Below are 21,816 nucleotides of genomic sequence, written 5' to 3'. Positions count from 1 at the left end.
TTCATGTTCATTTCCATGAGTGCTGTGAGATGTGGGTCAAGTTTCCTTGTTTGTTCTTCTGGATATTCAGATTTCAAAACAGCATTGAAGAGATTGTTCATTCCATAGTGTATATTCTTGGAAATTTTCAAATACTAGTTGCTTGTATATATTTATTTCTGGTCTCTTTATTCCATTTATGTCAGTGTCCTATTGTTTTGATTATACAGCTTTGTAATGTTGTTTGAAATCAGAAATGGGCTGCCTTCAGTTTTGATTTTTGTTTTCAAGATTTCTTTGCTTCCTGTTTTAGGAGACCCAGTGGCAGGGGTGCCAGTGTCCTCTGTGGAGCAGGCAGTAGGAGTCCCTGCTGAGCAGGGACCTCAGTAGCACCCACCTGGTGGCTGACAGAGATTCCCCAGCCCCTGTTTTCTACCCATCCCCCCATGTCTCTGCTAATATTGTCTCCAGCCATCCTTTCTGTGTGCCTGTGTTCTCTTTTATGCTTCACTGTGTATTAGTCAGTCTTGATTGGACTCTTGAGCCCTCTGAGGCTACTATGATTCATGAATAGCTGTTGAATTGATTTTTTTTGGTGAAGGCTGGAATCCCGTATTCTACCATCCTGCCAACGTCAGTCACATAGGATGCCTTTCTGAGTCTGTTGTGTGCTGAGTAGCTCTGGGACAGTTGTGGCCATCCAGCGTGACCAATTTTCTTCAGTATTTCTAGCCTCCCTGTGCCCTGTAGTTGCTCACCTGGAGCTTACAGGGAAGAGTCCATACATGGACTGTATCATACAATGGACCTGATCCAGACATGACCAGGTGGGCTCACCGGGGCCTTTTTCTGGTGAATGGCAGCTGGGGAAGGTGTGATATCAGGACTTTGTTCAGATCACACTAGGTACCTTTGTTCAACTAGAGTTTGGTGCCATGCCAATGGCCATACCTCGTTCTTGTCTTTCCTTCTTCACTGTTGACAGTTTGTGTACTTGTGGGTTCTACTCCTTTGGTAGTCCTGTGACTTCCAGCACAGGGGTAATTGCTGTTTCTCAGGCCTCCACATCTTACCCATTTCTCTCACTGCTCTTCCTGGGTAGTCCAACATTCACCTTCGCCCATTTGCCAGAAATGTTCATGTATCCTTAATGTGACCTTGAACAGCCACAGATTTCTTTTGATTGGATTTTTCAGCAGCCTCCTACTCAGCCAGGTGTCAGTAGCAGAAAAGAACCTTGCCAATGCTGTGGGCAGAGAAACAAGTTGTAGACCCTGGCTCTCTTCCTTCCATCAAACCCTGGTTTTCTGTCCTTCCAATGAGCTGTCCACAGTGCATTGACCTTAGGGGCCCAGTAACGCAGAGCAGGCACTCCTTCACCTGAATTCCAACTCCCGTGTCTGGAATAGCATCAACTCAACTCATGCCTACACGAGACAGGTGCATATGTGTGACGGGCTTACCCCTCACTGTAGTCACCACGTATTTCATGAGAGTTTCTTTGCGTTCAGGTTGCTGCTGTGGAGCAGAGGATGCGGAGGCACCCCTTGAACAGAGCGTTTCTGTAGGTGTGTCACAGGCCAGCACGCCCAAGGCAGCTCTGTCTTCCCGGAAGACCCACCCCTGTGAGATGTGCGGTCTGGTCTTGAGAGACGTTTTCCGCTTGGCTGAGCACCAGGGAAAACCAAGCAGCCAGAAACTGTTGAGGTGTGGGGCATGCGCACAACGATTTTACTTCAGCGTAAACTTTCAGCAGCAGCCGGAGCAGCACACGGGAGAGAAACCATTCAGAAGTAGTGTGGACACAGTCTCTTTTATGAAGGGATATGGATTCCATGATTCAGGAAAGCCCTTTATCTGTACAGAGGTTCAGAAGGACTTCCTGCCTGGCTTGGTGCGTCTGCAGCAGGATGCCATTCATACTGGAGAGAAGCCAAACACAATCAGCCAGTGCAGGGCAACTTTGCAGAGCAGTAAAGGTCATTACACTCGGGGAGAATGCAAGGAAGCTTTTGGTCCCAAATATACACATGTTCAGGATCAGGGTGTCCAACCTGGAAGTCCATGTTTTGTGTGCAGTGAATGTGGGAAAACATTCAGGCAAAAATCTTTATACACTATCCACCAGACATTCCATACTGCACAAGGACATCATGAGTTTGGCGAAGGTGAAAAATCCCTTAGACGAAGGTCAGCTCACAGTCTGTACGGAAAGACTCACACTGGGTCTAGGCAATACACGTGCAACAAATGTGGGAAATCCTTAAGCCACAAATCAGTACTTATTCATCCCCAGAGATGGCATAGTGGAGAAAGTAATCATGTTTGCAGTGGATGTGCAAAATCTTTTAGCCATCGCCAAATGTTGATTACACGTTCTGTTCAAACCTTAGAAAGGCCTTATAATTGTGGTGACTGTGCAAAACGTTTTACCTCTATCTCTGCTCTCAGTTATCATCAGAGATCTCACACAGGGGAAAGACCTTATGAGTGCAGTGAATGTGGGAAGTCTTTTATCTCCAGTACTGGCTTCCGTTCTCACCAGAGTGTTCACACTGGAGAAAAGCCTTATGAGTGCAGTGAATGTGGTAAATCATTTTTCTCTAGGTCTGACCTCCATTATCATCACAGAGTTCACACTGGGGAGAGGCCTTATGAGTGCAGTGAATGTGGCAAGTCCTTTCACCGAAGAAATAACCTCAATGTACACATAAAGGTTCACTCAAGTGAGAGGCCATACGAATGTAATGAATGTGGAAAATCTTTGAAGTGTAAGTCTTCATTCATTCAACACCAAAGAATTCACACAGGAGAAAGGCCTTATGAGTGCAGTGAATGTGGGAAATCTTTTACCACTAGTTTTGTCCTTCGTTCTCACCAGAGAGTTCACACCGGAGAAAGGCCTTATGAGTGTAGTGAATGTGGGAAATCCTTTACTGCTAGCTCTGTCCTCCATAATCACCAGAGGGTTCACACAGGAGAAAGGCCTTATGAATGCAGTGAATGTGGGAAAACTTTTACCACTAGTTCTGTCCTCCGTTACCACCAGAGAGTTCATACTGGAGAAAAGCCTTATGAATGCAGGCAATGTGGCAAGTCCTTTCCCCGAAGAACTAACCTGAATGTACACATAAAGGTTCACTCAGGTGAAAGGCCTTATGAGTGTAATGAATGTGGGAAATCTTTTAAGTGTAAGTCCAAACTCATTGAACACCAGAGAATTCACACAGGAGAAAAGCCTTATTTGTGTAGTAAATGTGGGAAATCTTTTAGTCGTAGCCACGCCCTCCAGTATCATCGACAAAGTCACCTTGGAATAAGGCCTTATGAGTGTAATGAGTGTGGGAAATCTTTTGCTTGTAGTTCTTCCCTCAGATCTCACCAAAGAGTTCACACTGGAGCAAGACCTTATGAGTGCAATGAATGTGGGAAATCTTTTACAGCTAGTTCTGTCCTTCGTGCTCACCAGAGAGTTCATACTGGAGAAAGACCGTATGAGTGCAGTGAATGTGGAAAGTCCTTTCTCCGAAGAAATAGCCTCAATGTACACATAAAGGTTCATTCGGGTGAAAGGCCTTATAAGTGTAATGAATGTGGGAAATCTTTTAAGTGGAAGGCAACATTCATTCAACACCAGAGACTTCACACAGGAGAAAGGCCTTATGAGTGCACTGTATGTGGGAAATCTTTTATCAGTCATCCTGCTCTTAGTTACCACCAAAGAGTTCACACTGGAGAAAGGCCTTAGGAGTGCTGTGAATGTGGGCAGTCTTTCAGCCAAAGCTCCAGTCTCACTCAACAACAGAAAGTATAGTAGATGAAGCCCTTCTGAGTGATCAAGTATGAATTGTTTATGTTCACTAGAAGTTGTATTTCTCTTCCTATCCTCTATTCAGGATTAGCAGATGATGTCTTTGGGAGGTAATTTGAATCAGAATGGGTCATGAGTGTGGATGGAGCCCTCATGAATGGGTTTATTGTCTTCATACCAGTTCTAAGAGAGCTTGCTTCCTCTGTGTACCATGTGAGGACCCTTTTGAGAAGATCATCTGTAAATCAGGAAGTTGCTCCTCACCAGACATGGAACCGGACCCTATAGGGAATGTTAGGTTGGCTATCCAGCCTCCAGAAAGAAGTTTCTGTTGTTTGCAAGTCACCTAGTTTGTGGTACTTTGTTAGAGCAGCCTGAGGTAAGACATGTGAAGAATGTGGGCAATCTTTTGGCGAAGGATACAGTTTCATAAAAATCAGAAATTGCCCTGGGTAAGGCCTCATGAGTGAGGGGAATGACACAATTCCTTTTGCCAGTCCTCTGTCTTCATTGCACACTTAGAGTTCACACTGCCAAAGGGCATTAAGGTAGCAGAGCAGGTGGTATTTCCTTGAGTAGTGTAATCACAGTGGAGGAGTGCCTTTGTGAAGCAGCCACTTAGCTGGAACAAACCTTGTTCACTTGAATGTCCGCAGTGGAGTGACTTACCCTAAGTTCCAGCTATTTGGGAAAACTTGAGGAGCTGTGTTGTGCTTCTGATGTGTCCGGAGTCATTGCTAGATTGAAGTCACTGCCAGTTTCTATAACAAATGACTCCACTTTGATACCTGACAGGTCCCCCTAATGTGTATCAATCACCGCCTACATGCTTAAGCATGTTACCCCTGCGCATTGTCATTGGTGATGGACATTATGGGTAATTGGAACTTCACATTCCCTTCTAAGTTAGGACATGGATGTGATGCAGTGTTTATCCACAGTACCTGATCTGAGATTTGGATAGTGTCTTGCAGATAAAGAGTAAATGTCTTAGGATATTGTTGGTCTTGTGATGCTTGTGATAAATCTATGCAGCATCCAAGTCCCAACACAGGTATTTGCTGCCACATTTTGCTCTGGTTTATGCATTAATAAATGCCTTTTTTGTTTAATTACTTTAGTCTTAGGTGTTGTATTCTAATGGGTTATTTGAAAGCAGAATTAGGCTCTTCCAGCAGTAAGGAGTGAACAGATTTCATTGCATCCCAAGCTTGCTGTGTCCTGGAGAGGATAATTGCAAATAAATAATATGTACGTGTGCACTCTCCAGCTTGGGTGTGAATTTGCATTATGACCCACTACCTTTCTTATGGGCTGAATTGTGAATCCAAAATACCTATGTTGAAGTTTTGGCCCCCAGTATGTCAGAATGGGACTATAGTGAAACACAGGATGTTTAAAGATATAATGAAGTTGAAATGAGGTTATTAGGAGGGACTTTTAGTGTGACTGGTGTCCTTATAAGAATAGTAGCTGAGGATAGAGGACCAGAAGAATGACCATTTGAAGACAGGGAAATCCCCATCTCCAAGCCATCTCCATCTCTCTCCAAGGACAGAGGCCTGAGAAGAAACTAACCCTGTTGATTTATGTCCAGTTTCTAGATTCCAGATTTGTGGGCAAGTAAATTTCCGATGTCAAATCACCTATGTGGTACATTATTATGGCAGTTCTAGCTAATACAGTCCCCTGTGTTCTATATCTGGATTCTGTGGTCTGGATGCCAGGATTTTTCCTGTGCTCAGAGGGCACCCTGAAGAGGGAGCATCTCCAGTGGTTATGAAACCATCTCCAGTGGTTGTGGAGACGACATGAATATTTTGCTTGTCCACAGCTGATACCACATACTGCCAGGCACTGTTGAGTGGAACATCTACCCCAAATTCTTCAAAGGAGCCATGTGGCCTGACGCACACTATTCGTGTGTTACACCACAGGGGCAAGGGAAGTGTAATTGGTAATCTAGAAGATAGGGTAATGAGGGAATAGAGGAGACATCAGCCACTTAGTGGAGTGTATCTCTTACAAACATGTATCCACAGATGTTCTAGTGACTGGCTGGGCAGGATCGGTGTGCACAGAAATTCTTCACTATCAGACATATGTATCCTGTGCAACAGAGCTCATTGTATCTGAAGTCTCATATCCTCTCTGGTGTTTACATCTCAAGGCCATTGTGTGCAAGAGGAAAAGGATAGGGGACAAGGGTGGTTTCAAGTCCAGGGTGGTAGCTTTTTTGACACACCTAGCCAGCATTGTTATTAGTACCAGCTGTGCCTGTGGCAGATGCTTGTCTGAAACATTCACCCCCCAAGTAGTCTCCCAGGTACTCCCCAGCCTCCTTGGCTGTAAAAACAGGTCGTCCTGGCGTTGGTGGTGCAGGGACCGACTCCTCTTATGGGTGCCAAAGTCACGCTTCTGTCCCTGAGTCCGTAAATAAACCGTTTCTCCTCCAGCTGGACTTCTCAACCTATTCCCTTGCTTAAGGTTTGGAGGTCATTTTGCGTATACGTCCCTTCCAGGCAATACTACTATTTTCTTCTCTGGAAGTATACCACTATTTACCCATTCATCTGTTTGGACCATTTGGGTTACTTAGAGTTTTGGCGTTTGTAAACAAAGTGCTCTCTAAAAATTTTCATTACCGTTCTTTATGTGGATAGAGGTTTCCTTTCTCTTGTGGTGAGACTCCAAGCGCAGTGCCCGTCACAGGTAGGTTAGTGCTAATATTTTTAAGAAACTGCCAAAATGTGATCTAAACTTCAGTTCTGCATTCCCACCAGCATGTAGGAGAGTTCCAGTGCCTCCAGTCCCTGCCACTACTTGATAGTGCCAGTCTGTAATGTCAGCCCATTTCATAAGTGTGTAGTGCTGTTGCCATTGCATTTCCTAGGGGTGTTGATTTTGAGTATTTTTTCGTGTGTTTATTTACCACCTGTCTATCTCCTTTGGTACAATTTCTGTTCATATCGTTTGCCCATTATCTTTCCGGTGAGTTATGGCTATTTCCATTTTCATTTACAAATAAGAAACGCATACAACAATGGTTTGTATTCGAATTTTCCTCATTCTTAAATGGTGTGACATTTTGCTGTATGGAGTCATAGTAACAGTGTTAGGCTATTTCTTCACTATTTTCACTCAGCTGCTTTTGTGTCCTGCACACGTGACGGCCCAGAACACCATACATGTGTAAGTTTAGTGTGCATTCTTACCATTATGTCTTCACTTTCTTACATCCAGGCATTCAGAAATACAAAACTGCAGCCCTGCTTTGTAGTGCTTGCCAATTTCCCAAGTGTAAATTCTCCCATCATGAGAGCGGGATATGCTGGGAGAAGGCGCTGAAAAATTCCACTTGGGTGTTTGGTGGAAGACTAAACTTTGGCGTGTGCAGGAGACTTTACAATCCCAGGCGGACAGGAGCTGGGGTGGGGGTGGAGGTGGGGGTGCTGTGAGCCAGCTGCAGGTCTGCACAAGCCTCAGGAGAAGATGTTAATCCTGATTGGCCAGAGGGGAGGGACCTCCCTAAACACCCTGATGGGTGAGTGAAAATATGGCTGGCCTCACCTTAGTGGTGACCAGGTTGTCGGGCAAACCCGCTGGGTTCAGATTGCTTCCTCGGATCCCACCCAGTACCTTGGAAGGATTTCTCACCCTCTAGTGATCACCTCCATGTGATGTAACTCTTTCTTTCTGTACTAGTTGAGTGCATTCCCCAAAGATGAATGCCTTTGGTGCATCTCACCCTGAATCTAGGTTGCCTTACCAGCCCTCCCACTCAGGGGAAGACTGCTGGCCGGGGCACTGAGGCCATTTCTGGCTTCCCCCTCTCCAGGGAGGACTGGGAGCCAGTGGAGCAGGTAGAGGGTGACTCCCAGGAGAGGTCAGCAGCCTTAGTGTAGGAACCCGCTGAGACCTTTTTTCCTTGGACCCACGCGTGACGGTGGTGTCATCTCAGAGCATCAGCCAGGAAGGGGCCTGCAGGGAGAAAAAGGTGCTGGGTCGCAGGTCAGGAGTGGCACAGGGACAGGGGAGGAAAATGGCACCCCCCGGAGGTGACTTTGGAAGGACCTGCTGGGTTGAGTCCCCGTATGTCCTGTGGAGTTCAAGGTCCCACTGTCGATCCTTAATGCAATGCATTGCCCTGAGCCCTGGCCATTCTTGACCCGGGAGGTGCCTGAGGGACACAGCCCAGTCCACAGGTGAGTTCTTGATTCCTTTCCATGTGTACAATTGTGACCACTCTGGCAGCTCCTCAGGGCGACAGGATGTGACATCTGGGCTAAACTCATTGGATTAGGTTGTCCAAGATTATGTTAAGGGAAAACACCTCAGGCGCAGGTTGGTCAACAAATTATGAGTTTGTTGTACTGTGGGGTACAGGGATGTAAGAGCACCAATCCTGGGGGTCCCAAGTGGACTAGGTTTGGCTGCTCAGCGTTGACAAAATCCCAAGGCAGAGAAACGAGTGGGGGTGAAACAGGAAAGGAATCTCTTTCAGGGAGGCTAACATAGGGAACACAGTGGACTAAACTCTCAAAGACTGATTCCAAAGTGGTGAAAACACTTCTAGGTTTATATAAGAAAAATGTCAGCAAAGGTGGGTGTGTACATGCAGGGAGGCAGTGAGTCAAGTAGATCATTGTCATGGAGTCACTCATGAGTGGGGTCTTGCTGTTCAGGGCCCTCTTTATTGCTTGAAGGGGTCGTTTTGGTTCTCATCTGGGAATGCTTGCCATCAAGGTCTTCCTTAGCCAAGAGACAAGCTCAAAGAACCCAATGAGAAAGTTTGGGGTCAAAACGGGGGCAGCTGAGTTCCTCTTTCAGTACTAAAAAAACAGGATGTATGGGAAATCTACCTGGGCCCTCCAGCCAACCTAGTAATTGTGAAAATTTAACAAACACCTTTAGCCCACATGATTGATTAAGCTTTTTCTGTGTATCCAAAGATCTGGCGTTGTCTCATGGAAAGAATTTAGCACTTCTGCATGTCACAAAACAAACCTGACCCCTAGCATTAAGTCATCAGACCCCCTTGACAACCTTCCAGCACTGTGAAAACATCTATAGCTGCGACTATTGAGTCTGCATGCAGTCAAGAAACTTATGGACCACTATACTCCCTTTACGATTAACGTCTCTAAACTCCATTAAAAACCCCTGGACTACACACAGACCTTGGATTTGGCCTTTGTACAACGGCCCCACCTTCCTTAGGTGATCACCCTCTTGAATAAAGCTCATATTCCTTTCCATGGAACACTTGTCTCTTGCATATTGGCTTTTGGAGCAATGGGCAGCTGAACTTTGTCTTTGGTAATGTACAAACAGGAATTAACAGACACATAGACACATGATGGGGTTTTGGAGTGATGGGGGTCCAGAGGTGATGGCCAAGAAATAATTCTTGAGATGACTTTGATGCAAAAATTGATTTTATTATAGCATGGGGACAGGACCCAGGGGCAGAAAGAGCTGTACTGGGATTGTGAAGAGAGTTAACTGGTTATATACAGGGACCTGGGGGAGATAAAGTCCTGAGGATGTTTCTGATAGGATCTTCATCTGCTAAAGAAGACTCACAGATTGCTGGACGCCCAGCTATTGTCAAGCTAAGGTGGTTTTTCCCTTCAGCACATTAACATTAAGAGGATAGGGAGTTCCTGGAGAAATGTTATGATCTGTGTTTGACTCAAGTATTTGACAATGGACTGTTGGTTAAAGGAAATTTAATTTTATCTGCCATTTCCTTCTTGCCATTGTTCCCCACATCACTGTGGAGGGAAGGGTGAATTTGGAGCTAGAGATTTCTGGAGATTAGGCTATTGAGAAGGTTGCCTTTTTCTTGTAATTTTCTAAGATATTTGTAAACTGATGGAGACTTGTATCTTGCATGACTGTGATATCTATCAGTTAACCATTTGTTTTTCCCTTTCCTTTGTTCTTGGACAGCCAGGAGTGCTTGAGGAATGTCACACATAACCCACTGGGGGGAGGGGGAGGTTTGCTGTTAGCCTGTACTTTGCCCTCAGCTTGCGCCACCCTCCCTCATCATATCCCCTGAACAGTTTTGATCCTGAAGTCATTAAGGTTGTTAAAAGTGGAAGGTCTCATCTTCTGTAGCTTCTTCCTGCTGAGTAGGGGTGTAGAGATGTCCCTACCTATGGGTCAATATTGATCAGGTGGGAAATGTATGGGGGAGTTGCAAATGGTGGAGGCAACTGGATCCAACGTGGACAACAGGTGTGAACCTCCTTGAGGAGAAAAGATCATCTGTTGTTTTGAAGTTATTGCAGGGGTGGACTCTGGGCATCAGAGTAGTTGACAAAAATCCTCTAGTCCAGGAGGTTAACCAATCACTAAAGGAAAGAGAGGGATTGTTTAAAGCACCAGTTTGAGTATTCATGTCAGTTAGAAATCCAGAAATATTTTTGTGGTAATCTGGAATGCACATACAGCATTGTTTGTGTGAGAGCACGAGTTCCACTTTAAGTAGCAGCTAAAACATTTAATCCCATTTTATTTTGTAGAACTGTTTTATGAATTTGGGCTATTTTAGCATTGAATAATATGTTATTTTAAGAGTCATTTAAGAACTTAACTGTGTGGGGCGCCTGGGTGGTTCAGTCGGTTAGGTGTCCGACTTCAGCTCAGGTCATGATCTTATACTCCGTGAGTTCAAGCCCCACGTCGGGCTCTGTGCTGACAGCTCGGGGCCTGCTTCAGATTCTGTGACTCCTTCTCTCTCTACCCCTCCGCCTCTCACTCTGTCTCTCTTTCAAAAATAAATAAACATCAAAAAAATTTTTTTAAATACTTTAACTGTGTAACAGGTGGTGTTTAGCCAACAGGTGCTTTCCTGTTTAGTAAGCAATCAGGTAATTTTAAAAAGACATTTTTATAACAAAAATAAAGGTTAATGGATAGAGAAAATTACAAACCCAGTGTCTACCAGTGCTGCCAGTGAGATTTTTAGATGTCAGGCTTGACGCATCCTCAGATGGAGTGGAAACAGGCAGCAGGAATCAGATTGGTCTTTCTGGTTTGTAACTCAAATGTCTGTGGTGATACTTTTGAATGGCCCATTGTAAGAAGGAATTGTTAGTATAAATTGGGGAAAGGATAATGAAAAAGAAAGGTACAACCACCATAAGAGAAGTTTGAGGCTCACAGGAATGAGAAGGCACATTAGTTTGCTCATTGATTAAAGGGGGTACAGGTTTTATTTGAGATATAGGAGCCTATGAAGAGTGTCCCTCTAATTTACTGCAGTGGGAGTACTCAATATGACCCCATAGGGGCCCTTCCATTCTGGAGTTAGATCTGCTGCTGTATTAGACTTTCAATCTTTTTTAATAAACCAGGTCTTTGGGTGTAAATGGTATGGGTTTCTATTAGCTGTCAGATTAGGTTTAGGGAGGATATGGTTTGCATATTCACTTAGAGATTTATGAATTAACCCGGCCTCAAGTGAATAATTTAATGAAGTACTATCGTCCTTATCTATTGATAGGCTTACAGTGATAAAAGTCTTTACATACAATTGTTGGGGGAATCCATCCCACTTTGCAGTTGTTTAAATAATCATATGCCCATGGGGTCTTATTATTACCCCCACAGAACAAGAAGCAAAAAATTGTCCACACCTGTGCCATTGTGACAATTTTTCTGAAGTTTACCTCAAGTTGTCTAGTTTAGGCAAATAACATTTAAAGACAATGAAAACTAAAGTTTAACATCCATAAAGGTGCATTATTGAAACATAGTTTTTCTAAGAACCCTCATTTCCAGGGATAGCCAAATCAAGATTAATTCATTTGTAGACCAAATCAAGTTTTAACAAACTTGGCCTAATTATTTACATAAGCTCAGCAAGAACAGCAATTTATCATGTAGATCTTTTAAAGTTTGCTTTGCTGGAAACTTTTGTAAGGAATCTCCAGATTGAACTTTTAGTAGGCTCTCAAGACCAGAAGCCAAGACAAGTACTTGCCATCAGACAGTCCTGCAATACCTGTAGAATTATGCAAATTCCTCTTCACACAGTCCCCAAGATATCCTGAGGTTCCTGCACCTGCCAGGAAGTGACATTCTTTACTCACCTGGTAAGGCTGCTGGGAACTCTGTAAGCAAGGTATCAGGCTAACATTTCCAAGGGGGTTTATGCCTCCATGTTTCTTAAAGTGAACCTGTTATGCCCAGAATTCATGATCCCCAAAGACAACCAGGGAGCTGAGTCCAATGCAAAAGCAAAGAGCCTTTATTCGAGCTAGCTCGAGTTCAATCCCCTACCTGCACTGACGCAGGGGTGAGATGCCGGAGAGAGAGTGAGAGTTTCAAAAGCATAAAGGTTTTATAGGGATCTAGGGGGTAGTTGGTGGGGTAATGGTCGTGGCCTTAGCCGATTGGCTGGGGAAGGGTCAGAGTCCCGTTGCGCAGGTCACCAGACGTGGTTTGAACGGGAAGTTTGAATGGGTGAGAGGGAAGTTACTCAAGGGGAGGAGGTGTGGTCTGAGGTTTGAGCAGGAATTTCTTTCTGCGGTTTTCCCGGAAAGGGGGCCATGTCGGGGACATAGTCACTCAAGATGGAGGACACAGAACAAGATGGAGGACACAGAACAAAATGGAGGATACAGAACAAGATGGAGGACACAGAACAAGATGGAGGACACAGAACAAAATGGAGTCGACCGGCCTAGGTCTGCTTTTTCAAACCTTAGTTCCTTAGAGCTGTGTGGTCATATCTGAGTCTATGCATGTCTCTCAAATATGACATTCCAGTCAAAGCCTTGGTAAAATAACCAGTATTTCCAATGGCATCCTGTTACAAGGTGAACATATTCTTATTGAACTTACGCAAGTAAGTATGATTGCCATGGAGAAAGAACACTCACTGAGTTTGTGAATTTCAGAGGGTTTAGGTAGAGAGAAAAGTTCAATACTATAGTTTGTTGACAAATGAATACTTTATCACATTCCTGTATATCATAGATATCTTAAGAGAAAGTTTCCTTAATCTGGGTGAGCAAATATTAGAGATCCAACAATATTTCCAACAAGAATCACAAAACTATAATGTTCCTCTCAGTTCATTTAGTCCCATGTTCCTAATTCTTGTTCAGTTTGAATGCAGCTTTTTCATTCTGGAAATTCTTACCCATTTTAGTTTTAGGATTTTTAAAGATGTCAAATACCTGTGTTTGTCCTAAAAGTCCTTTTTTTGAATCTTCTTGAAGATGAAATATGTTTTGAGAATGAGAACAATTATGAATGACACAATCTCAGAAATGGACATTGCTAAAGATCTTATGAGAGTTCCTTATATGCAATTGACAGGGAAATTCAGTGATTTCTGTGACATAACATTTTATGATCAGAATATCAGGTGATTACCTTATTACCGAAACATATTAAAATTTTAGGAGTTGCATATGTATTTGAGCATTTATAGCATTTACTCATGCAATACAACCTAAGGTTTACCATTATTTGGGAGAGCTTTTCCAAGTAACTTAACATACCAAATAAGTCTGAATGGTCAAAAGGACTTCATTTACAATTTAAATCCTGGGAAGTTTGTTAAAACCTTACAAAGTTATAAAACATATCCTAAATAGGATTACAGATCATTACGAATCTTATTTGTTTAACCAAGGTGGCAATAAGAGATTCCAAAGGCAAATATGTAGGGTTATATAGTTGTTAGCAAAACTTTGCTGGTTTAACATTGACAAGTTTTAACTTTAAGTAATCAAAGACCTGATAAAGACAAAACATAAAGCTTTGGTTTTCCTGGCCGACAAGAGAGCAAAAGCTATTGTTTATTCTTAACAGCAGATCAACAGTCCAAGAAAACTTTGTCTTTTGAACCGAGAAAAAAGCAGAATTTTAATCTAATACCAGTGTACTTTTAAAATCCATCCATTTCATCCTTAGTCCATTCTGACCACCATAAAATTCCTTTCCAAAGATTTCCCTTTACAGACCTACAACTTTCCTTCGCCTTCAGATTTTGTCCCAAGCCATTTCTCTGCAAACAACCAATCTCATTTAGGACAAAATTACTTTCTTTTACCTTCAACAAAATTGTATTTCCATTTTACATACAGAGTTGGTTTTCTTATATCTGTTAGTCTTAACTACATTCTGCAGAATTTTAACTCAGAAACCTTAGTCTCCAGTGAAAACAGTAACCAACTGTAACCTGTTACACCAGAATTCTTTAGATGACAAATTTATAAACCAGTTAAGCACAAAGCATGTTTACCAACAGATCCAATAGCCTTAGTTTTTCTGCAGTAAGTCGAAGCACAAACCTATGTTTAGTAATCAATGCTTTAGTATTTTATCTCATTAGATATCCAATGATTTCAATCGCATTTAATGTGTGTGAGAGAAACTTTAAAGTTTCAGATTACCAAAGGCTTTGAAAGCTATCTTAACAATTACCTATGAAAACTTTGGAGCAGACAAAATTAACCAATATTTTAAGTCATATTTTGCTAACAAATTCGAACAGAGATAATATGAGTTTACTTGACCTTCAGCAAGCCTAGGTAGATGAGTTCCATATTTAATGCTGATAACTATAAATACAGGTCTATCTTAATTAAACCAAAGAATTTAAATTAGTTTACCAAATATGTTTCACTTGGGTCCAGTTAAGACAAATTTTTCCCCATTGTCCATTTTTTAACCTGGAACACTGGTGGGAAAATCTGAAGTGGGCATTCCATGGGTGGGGGGTTGCTCTTCTTCTCTGACTTTGAGGGTGGGAGGAGGAGTTGATGGTGCCTGAGGCACTGAGGATGGTATAGGAACGAGTTCTGCAGGCCGCACCCAAGATGGTGCAGAAAGAGGAAGAGGGGGAGGGGAAGGAAGAAGCAAGTTGCCAGCAGAAGGTAGACAAAGGGAATTCCCAGTCCTGAACCTTGTCACCTTGGACAGAGCAACAGATGCCATTTCTGTCTATCTGTCTCTCTCTCTCTCTCTCCCCTGCCCCCCACCAACTATTGGAATTAGGCAGTCCATATCAGGCTGGAGAAGACAGAGAATTTCCCTGAAACAAATGGAGTTTCAGCAGCTGCTTGGGAATATTCCTTAAAGTCCCTGTCGCAAGGTAGACTAACCACAGTTAGTTTCAATTATAGCCATTAACCTGGGAAATGATTGAGGGAGAGGCCTTCACAGCTATTACGAGGAGGAACAGAGAGTCAGTGACCCTTTCATTAAGGATGGCCTGTGTTTCCTCCAGCAACTGAGTTCTAGCAGGAGGAGGCCTGTTTAGACATCCAATTTGTCAGGAGGGAGTTTAGTAGCCAAACACATTTGGTAAAACACATTCTGCAAGAGGCCTTTTGGTCTGGGTCCTGATTTAGAGCCATGAAGACCTGGACCTAGGGTACCTCTGTCGATTTTCCCTATTGCCTGCAGAAGAGATCTGTTAGATTCGACTAAGGCCTTGCAGTGTTGCAGGACATCAGTCCTTTCCTAAATCTTGCAATCCAAATTGTTTTCAATGAATTAAAAAGGCATCCCAAGGGAGAGTCCTTAGGGATGGAAGAGAAGCTCCCAGGCTCCTAGAAAGAGAAAAGTAGAGAAGGTCCATTACCATGAAGATCCCCCCTGACGCCCAGGTGGTGTTTCATGCACCGTATATGTCAGAGGTTCCTGGTGTGAAAACGAACTGAGACATCCCTCAAATGAAGTCATTATGATGACCAACCAGCCAAACAAGACCGCTGAAAAAGGGATGGTAGCTTCCCCCCCCCCCCACCCCGCTTCCCCATTGCACCCTGGCTACAAATGGGTGCTGGTATATGGACCAAGTTTGCCTTGCTGAGAAGGCCAAGAAACCACTGTTTGTTTGTTTTTTAATTTTGTAATGGTTATATTTTTGAGACAGAGAGAGACCGAGCATGAGCAGGTGAGGGGCAGAGAGAGAGAGGGAGACACAGAATCAGAAGCAGGCTCTAGGCTCTGATCTGTCAGCACAGATCCAACGCGGGGCTCAAACTCATCAACCGCAAGATCATGACCTGAGCCGAAGTTGGACACTCAACCAACTGAGCCACCCAGGCACCCCCAAGAAACCACTGTTTTTAACCCATGGAAAATATTGGGAAAATGTTACATGGAGGAATTACTCAATTTTGTAATTTAAGTAGTAGTTAGTAGAGGCCATTGACCAAAAACAGTAAAGACAGAAATCCATCATGATCTAAGCGACATTCCAACACATATAGTTTTTACAGCCAACTTCCTAGGAAATGGTCCCTGGTTGGGTTTTAATTCAACTGGTACTGGCTTTGGCCAGGTCCCGGTGCAGGTCCCCCTGCCAGTAGTGGCTAGACCAGGCATGTGGAGGGGGTCATGTTAGACCAATGAGGAGGAAACCTTATACTGGAGTCTTAAGATTGGCAACCATCTTGGTGACTTGGGTGGCTGTCCTGTGCCCAAGACATACAACTTTTTATAAAGACAGGAATAAAGAGAGGGCGTCAAGTTTCTGGGTCTTATTACTATTCTGGCCAAGGTACTAACTTCTAGCCAAAAGTCAGGCTTTCTCTTCCATGTAGAGTAGCCATGGGCTAGAGGATTGCAGCCTGAACAATTGACCAGAAAATGTTCCAATAAGACCATACTCCTTGAAAGGCCCTCGAAATGAGAGTAAAGGAAGAAAAGAGAAAGTACTCACCAAGTTTGCACCGAAGCTCAGAGTCCAGTTGAAAAGACTCATAACCCCACACATTGGACGCCATATGATGAGGTTTTGGGGTGATGGTGGGGTTCGTGGGGTCCAGAGCTGACGGCAAGAAAGAATTCTTGAAGACGTCTTTGGTGCAAAAATGTGATTTTATAAAGCATGGGGACAGGACCCATGGGCAGGAAGAGCTGCACCGGGGTTGTGTAAATGACTGGTTATATACTTTGCAGTTTTTTTTGGGGGGGGGGGGGTAAAATCAAAAGGGAAGTTTCCAAAGAGACTTTCATATGCTAAAGACTCACAGATTACTGGAGGCCTAGTTATTGTCAAGCTAAGATTGTTTTTCCCTCTAGCAAAGCATTAAGACAATAAGGAGTTCCTGGAGAAACATTTTATTCTGCAAGCCTCAAGTATTTGTCAATAGGCTATAGGTTATAAGGAAATTTGCTTTTATCCACCATTTCCTTTTTGCCTTTGTTCCCCACAATACTACAATATTTACTAAGATATTTGTAAACTGATGGAGACTCGATCAGTTTAACCATTTGTCTTCTTTCCTTTCCTTTGTCCCTGGGTAGGCAGGAGTGCCTGAGGAATGTCACACATATCCTACCTGGTGTGGGGGGCAAGGAGGGCTGCTAGGATAAGAAATCGAAACCTAAGAACACCCAGTCGAAACACCCAATCACAAACAGCTAACTAGGCTTTCCCAAATAAGGCAATTCCTTAAGCTATAGCGAATCATGTAACTTCTTTGCTTTGCTTTCCACTTTTGTCTAAAAAAGCCTTTCCCCTGAGTTTGGTTTGATGCTGCCCAAATATATTTGCTGTTTGCTCAAATATGGTCTTCAGAATTTTGATGTTCATCAATTTGGTGAGGGAGCCAAAGGCAAGTAGAGGGCGAACCACAAGCCAGCAACCTGCCAACCTCATTGGGATATATGTGACATTCCTCAGGCATTCCTGACTGTCATAAGCTAAGAGAAGGAGAGAACAAATGGCTAACTGACAGAGATGATAGTTATGCAGGATGCAAGTCTTCATCAGTTTACAAATGTCTTAGTCAATTACAAGAAAAAGACAATCTTATCAATAGTCCAGCCTCCAGAAACCCATATACTCAGTTTCCTGGAGCCCCAACATCACCCTCCCTTTCATAGTGATGTGGGGAACAAAAACAAGGAAGGCAGGAAATGGCAAATAAAATTAAATTTCTTTATAACCTGTACCCATTGACAAAGACTTGAGACAGGCAGAGTAAAACATTCCTACAGGAGCTCCCTACTGTCTTAATGTTAATGCCTTCATGAGGAAAAAACAACCTTAGCTTGACAATAGCTAGGCCTCTCATAACTTATGCGTCTTCTTTAGAATATGAAAGTCCTTCTGGAAACCTCCCTTTTGCCTTTACCTCCCCCAGCTCCATAGTACATAACCAGTCACTCCTCACAACCCCAGTGCAGCTCTTTCTGCCCAAAGGCCCTGTCCCTATGCTTTCATAAAATCACCTTTTTGCAACAAAGAGGTCTCAAGAATTCTTTCTTGGCCATTCGTTCTGGACCCTCACCACCACTCCAAAACCACCTCAACTTTATCTTTTAAAAGAACTAAAAAAAAAAATAAAACCCACATGACTCATCCTTGCTCAGTAGTGCTCTTATTAAAAAGAGCTTCCTTGCATAGGGTGCCCAGTGGCTCAGTCCAGTGGGCATCTAGCTGTTGATTCCGGCTCAGGTCATGATCTCACAGTTCGTGGGTTTGAGACCCAAGTCTGTCAGTGCAGAGCCTGCTTGGGATTCTCTCTTCCTCTCTCTCTCTGCCCCTCCTCAACTCTTTCTCTCTCTCAAAATAAATAAACTTAAAAAAAGGGCTTCCTCACTACACAATGTAATATTACATCCAATCCCCTCTTCTCACAAAATCACCTCTCCTTTTTTTTCATTGCACCTGCCACATTCTAATGTACAATATAACAGTATTTCTGCTTTCATGTTTCCTGTGTTTTCCTTGAACATAATAAAAGCCACATGAATATGGGACTGCTTGTCTTCTCTCCCCATTTCTCTCGTGAATCTACCAAAAGTTCCTGAAAAGGCAGTATGTGCACAATGCAAATTTGTTAAGACAGTGAATAAACATGACAATTTTTAAAGTTGATTTATTTTGAGAGACACAGAGCAAGCAGGGCAGAGATAGAGGGAGAAAGAGAATCCTAAGCAGCCTTTGCACTGTCAGTGCAGAGTACAACGTGGGGCTCAATCTCATGAACCCTCAGATCATGACCTGAGCTGAAATCAGAAGTCTGAAGCTTAACTGACTGACCCACCCAGGTGACCCTAAACATGACATTTCAAGTTCTTTCCCATTTAAACTATTCCAGGTACCCTAAATGTCCTCCTTAAGTCTCTCTTCAAAGTAGTGTGAAAATTAGTAAATGAAATCTCCTTTAAAAATGGAGTCAGGAGGCTGAAATGAGGGAGCTCTTAGTCTGGTAGGACATAATCTGCAGGAGGAAGGAATATCATTTATTTTATTTTATTTTTTAAATTTACATCCAAATTAGTTAACATATAGTTCAACAATGATCTCAGGAGTAGATTCCTTAGTGCCCCTTACCCATTTAGCCCACTCCCCCTCCAGTAACCCTCTGTTTGTTCTCCATATTTATGAGTGTCTTATGTTTTGTCCCCCTCCCTGTTTTTATATTATTTTTGATTCCCTTCCCTTATGTTCATCTGTTTTGTCTCTTAAAGTCCTCATATGAGTGAAGTCATATACTATTTGTCTTTCTCTGACTAATTTCACTTAGCATAAAACCCTCCAGTTCTTCCCACGTAGTTGCAAATGGCAAGATTCCATTCCTTTCTGATTGCCGAGTAATACTCCATTATATATATATACATATATATACACATATGTATATATATGTGTGTATATATATATATATATATATATATATATATATACCACATTTTCTTTATCCATTCATCCATCAATGGACATTTGGGCTCTTTCCATACTTTGGCTATTGTTGATAGTGCTGGTATAAACATTGTGGTGCATGTGTTCCTTCGAAACAGCATACCTGTGTCCCTTGGATAAATACCTAATAGTGCAATTCCTGATTTGTAGGGTAGTTCTATTTTTAGTTTTTTGAGGAACCTCCATACTGTTTTCCAGAGTGGCTGCACCAGCTTGCATTCCCAAGGAATATAATTTTTATATTGACAAAGGAGGATGCATTCTGGGTAGGAATTTAGTCTCCTGCCTTTAATAAAAAGAAGGATGGTCTTTCCTTGCCCCACCAAGGACACACTAATGAAGGCATGCAGCCACTGAATATCTGCCACAGCCTCACACTGTTTTTCCTCAGTGAACTTTCATTGAAATCAGCACTCCCCAATCTCCTCCTAAAACCTCATAAAAACTGACTTTACCTGTGTCTCTTGACACTTGCCTGTGGACACTTGCCAGTTAAAATTCCACTGTTATTCCTAAATAAACTCAGTTTGCTAGTAAAATAACTGGCTGTTTATTTTTAAGCTGGAAAGTATTGCTCAATGTTTGCAGAAATGAAAATTTCACATTTTGCAGATAAAAGTCTCACAAAGACCAAGCACATTGGTCTGGCACAGCCACATGCTCTGTTTCATTGTATCCTTTCTCAGACTACTTAGAGCCTTCTTCTAATATTTATGTGAGTTCCAAGGCTCACTTGTTAGAGTGTCCAACTTCAGCCCAGGTCATGGTTTTGCGATCCCTGAGTTCCACCACCACACTGCACTCACTGCTGTCAGGACAGAGCCTGCTTCAGATCCCCTGACCACCGCCTCCCCCCGCCACCTCCGGTTCTCTATCCCTCACCTGGCTGTATTCTCAAAAATAAATAAACATTTAAAAAAGAAAAGTTCTGTGAATTCTACTGTTTTTTGGTCTTTACTGATGTGTAGGAATATGGGATGTGGGTTTGCTCTTAGGTATTTCTGTTACCGTCTTTAAACCACTAGATAAACGTTATGAACTGCTTTTTGAAATGGGCATTTCACATCTGATTTTCTATGATAATTTCAGTTCCTACTGCCAGTACCTGCAGAAATGAGAATCATTTCCCAGCAAGGAGATGAGATCATTGGGTTCAGATTCTCCCTTTGCACACATGCTCCAAATGGAAATGGCAACAGTATTTGGTACCAAATATAGCATCAGTTAAGTTGCTCTCTGAGATTGATGTCAAACTCCTATAAGGAATTGGGTATATCTGAGAATATGGAGTAAGAAATATATGGATAAAAGTGTTCCTCAATAGATGGGACACAATCACTATACAGGCAAGTGAAGGTTTGTGTGGAACCAGAGGCTGACCTCCTCATTGTCCACCTAACTCAGGGTGACTTGCCATTCATCTTCCTTCTTCCCTGTCACAGACATGCATGGAGTGTGACAAAGTAAACCACAGGCCCCAGATGGAGTCCCTTCTGCTAGGTCATGTCACCAAACCTGGGCATAATACCTAAACTCATTGTACTTTCAACCACCCCCAGAAATTTAGTTTCCACTGGCCACTGAGGAATTTTGTGGTCAGCACTAAAAAGGTAATCAGCTACATGGATGGGTCCTCTCCATCACCCAAAGGAAGATGAGGTATTTCTCTAATAAGAACCATTTGTCCCCCAATTAAGATGACCTCAACTGACATAATCCTTTTTTTCTGTTTATGATGTTTTTGTCCTACCTTTAAAAAGCTTTTCCTAAAAACAAAAAAACAAAACAACACAAACCAACACCAAAAAACGTTTCCCTTTCTGTAGCCCTTTGGAGCTTCCCACTACTTGCTAGATGTGATGCTGCCCAATTCACGAATCAACGAATAAAGGCAAAAGACCGTTACAATGTACTGGGCTGAATTTTTGTTGTTTAAAGAAACTTTTCTATTGTTCCTAACCAATTACAAAACTGACTCTAACGCTTCACGGTGCAAGTGTTTGAAGAGCAACAACTTTCCAGCTGTGTATACTCCTTTGATTTCTGAAGCGCTGGACACATTTGAATGATGTGTCCTTTACCTCAGGAAGAGGTCGTGGGAGCATATAAAATAATAATTTTCTCCTTTGGAAGCTGATTGAGCTTCATGGAGTGTGAAGTTAGGGCTCTTCTCTGTCTTTAACAATGTGCAAAGCAGTTCCCCGTGGGTAGGAGCAGCACTTTCCACTAACCCTCGGGGTGCGGCGTGTCCAAAGCTCCAGGGTGCAAAACCTACTTCTGGTGGCAACTACTGCGCTGGGAGCTAAGGTACCCGGAAGGCACTGGACACAGAGGA

At 42.9% G+C, this 21,816-nt stretch overlaps 2 protein-coding genes across 2 annotated transcripts in view; both read left to right on the top strand.

Annotated features, from left to right (window-relative positions):
- The window catches only part of LOC128313294 (zinc finger protein 418-like), a gene marked incomplete at its 3' end in the record, with an annotated part of 38,010 nt that extends 34,292 nt beyond the window's left edge, over nt 1–3,718 (top strand). The window contains exon 4 of the mRNA XM_053211052.1: nt 1,491–3,718. Coding sequence (XP_053067027.1) covers nt 1,491–3,718 — 2,228 coding nt within the window. The remainder of the gene's footprint in view (nt 1–1,490) is intronic.
- The window catches only part of LOC106989618 (zinc finger protein 658B-like), a 48,145-nt gene extending 36,999 nt beyond the window's left edge, over nt 1–11,146 (top strand). Inside the window, exon 2 of the mRNA XM_053211258.1 lies at nt 3,723–11,146. Within this exon, the coding sequence (XP_053067233.1) occupies nt 3,723–3,738 (16 nt within the window). The 3' untranslated portion in view covers nt 3,739–11,146. The remainder of the gene's footprint in view (nt 1–3,722) is intronic.
- Nucleotides 11,147–21,816: the final 10,670 nt, after the last annotated feature.

Source organism: Acinonyx jubatus, chromosome E2, assembly GCF_027475565.1.
Source record: "Acinonyx jubatus isolate Ajub_Pintada_27869175 chromosome E2, VMU_Ajub_asm_v1.0, whole genome shotgun sequence".
Taxonomy (NCBI): domain Eukaryota; kingdom Metazoa; phylum Chordata; class Mammalia; order Carnivora; family Felidae; genus Acinonyx; species Acinonyx jubatus.
The sequence above is the reverse complement of the archived record's forward strand: the minus strand, read 5'-3'. Positions and strand labels throughout refer to the sequence as shown.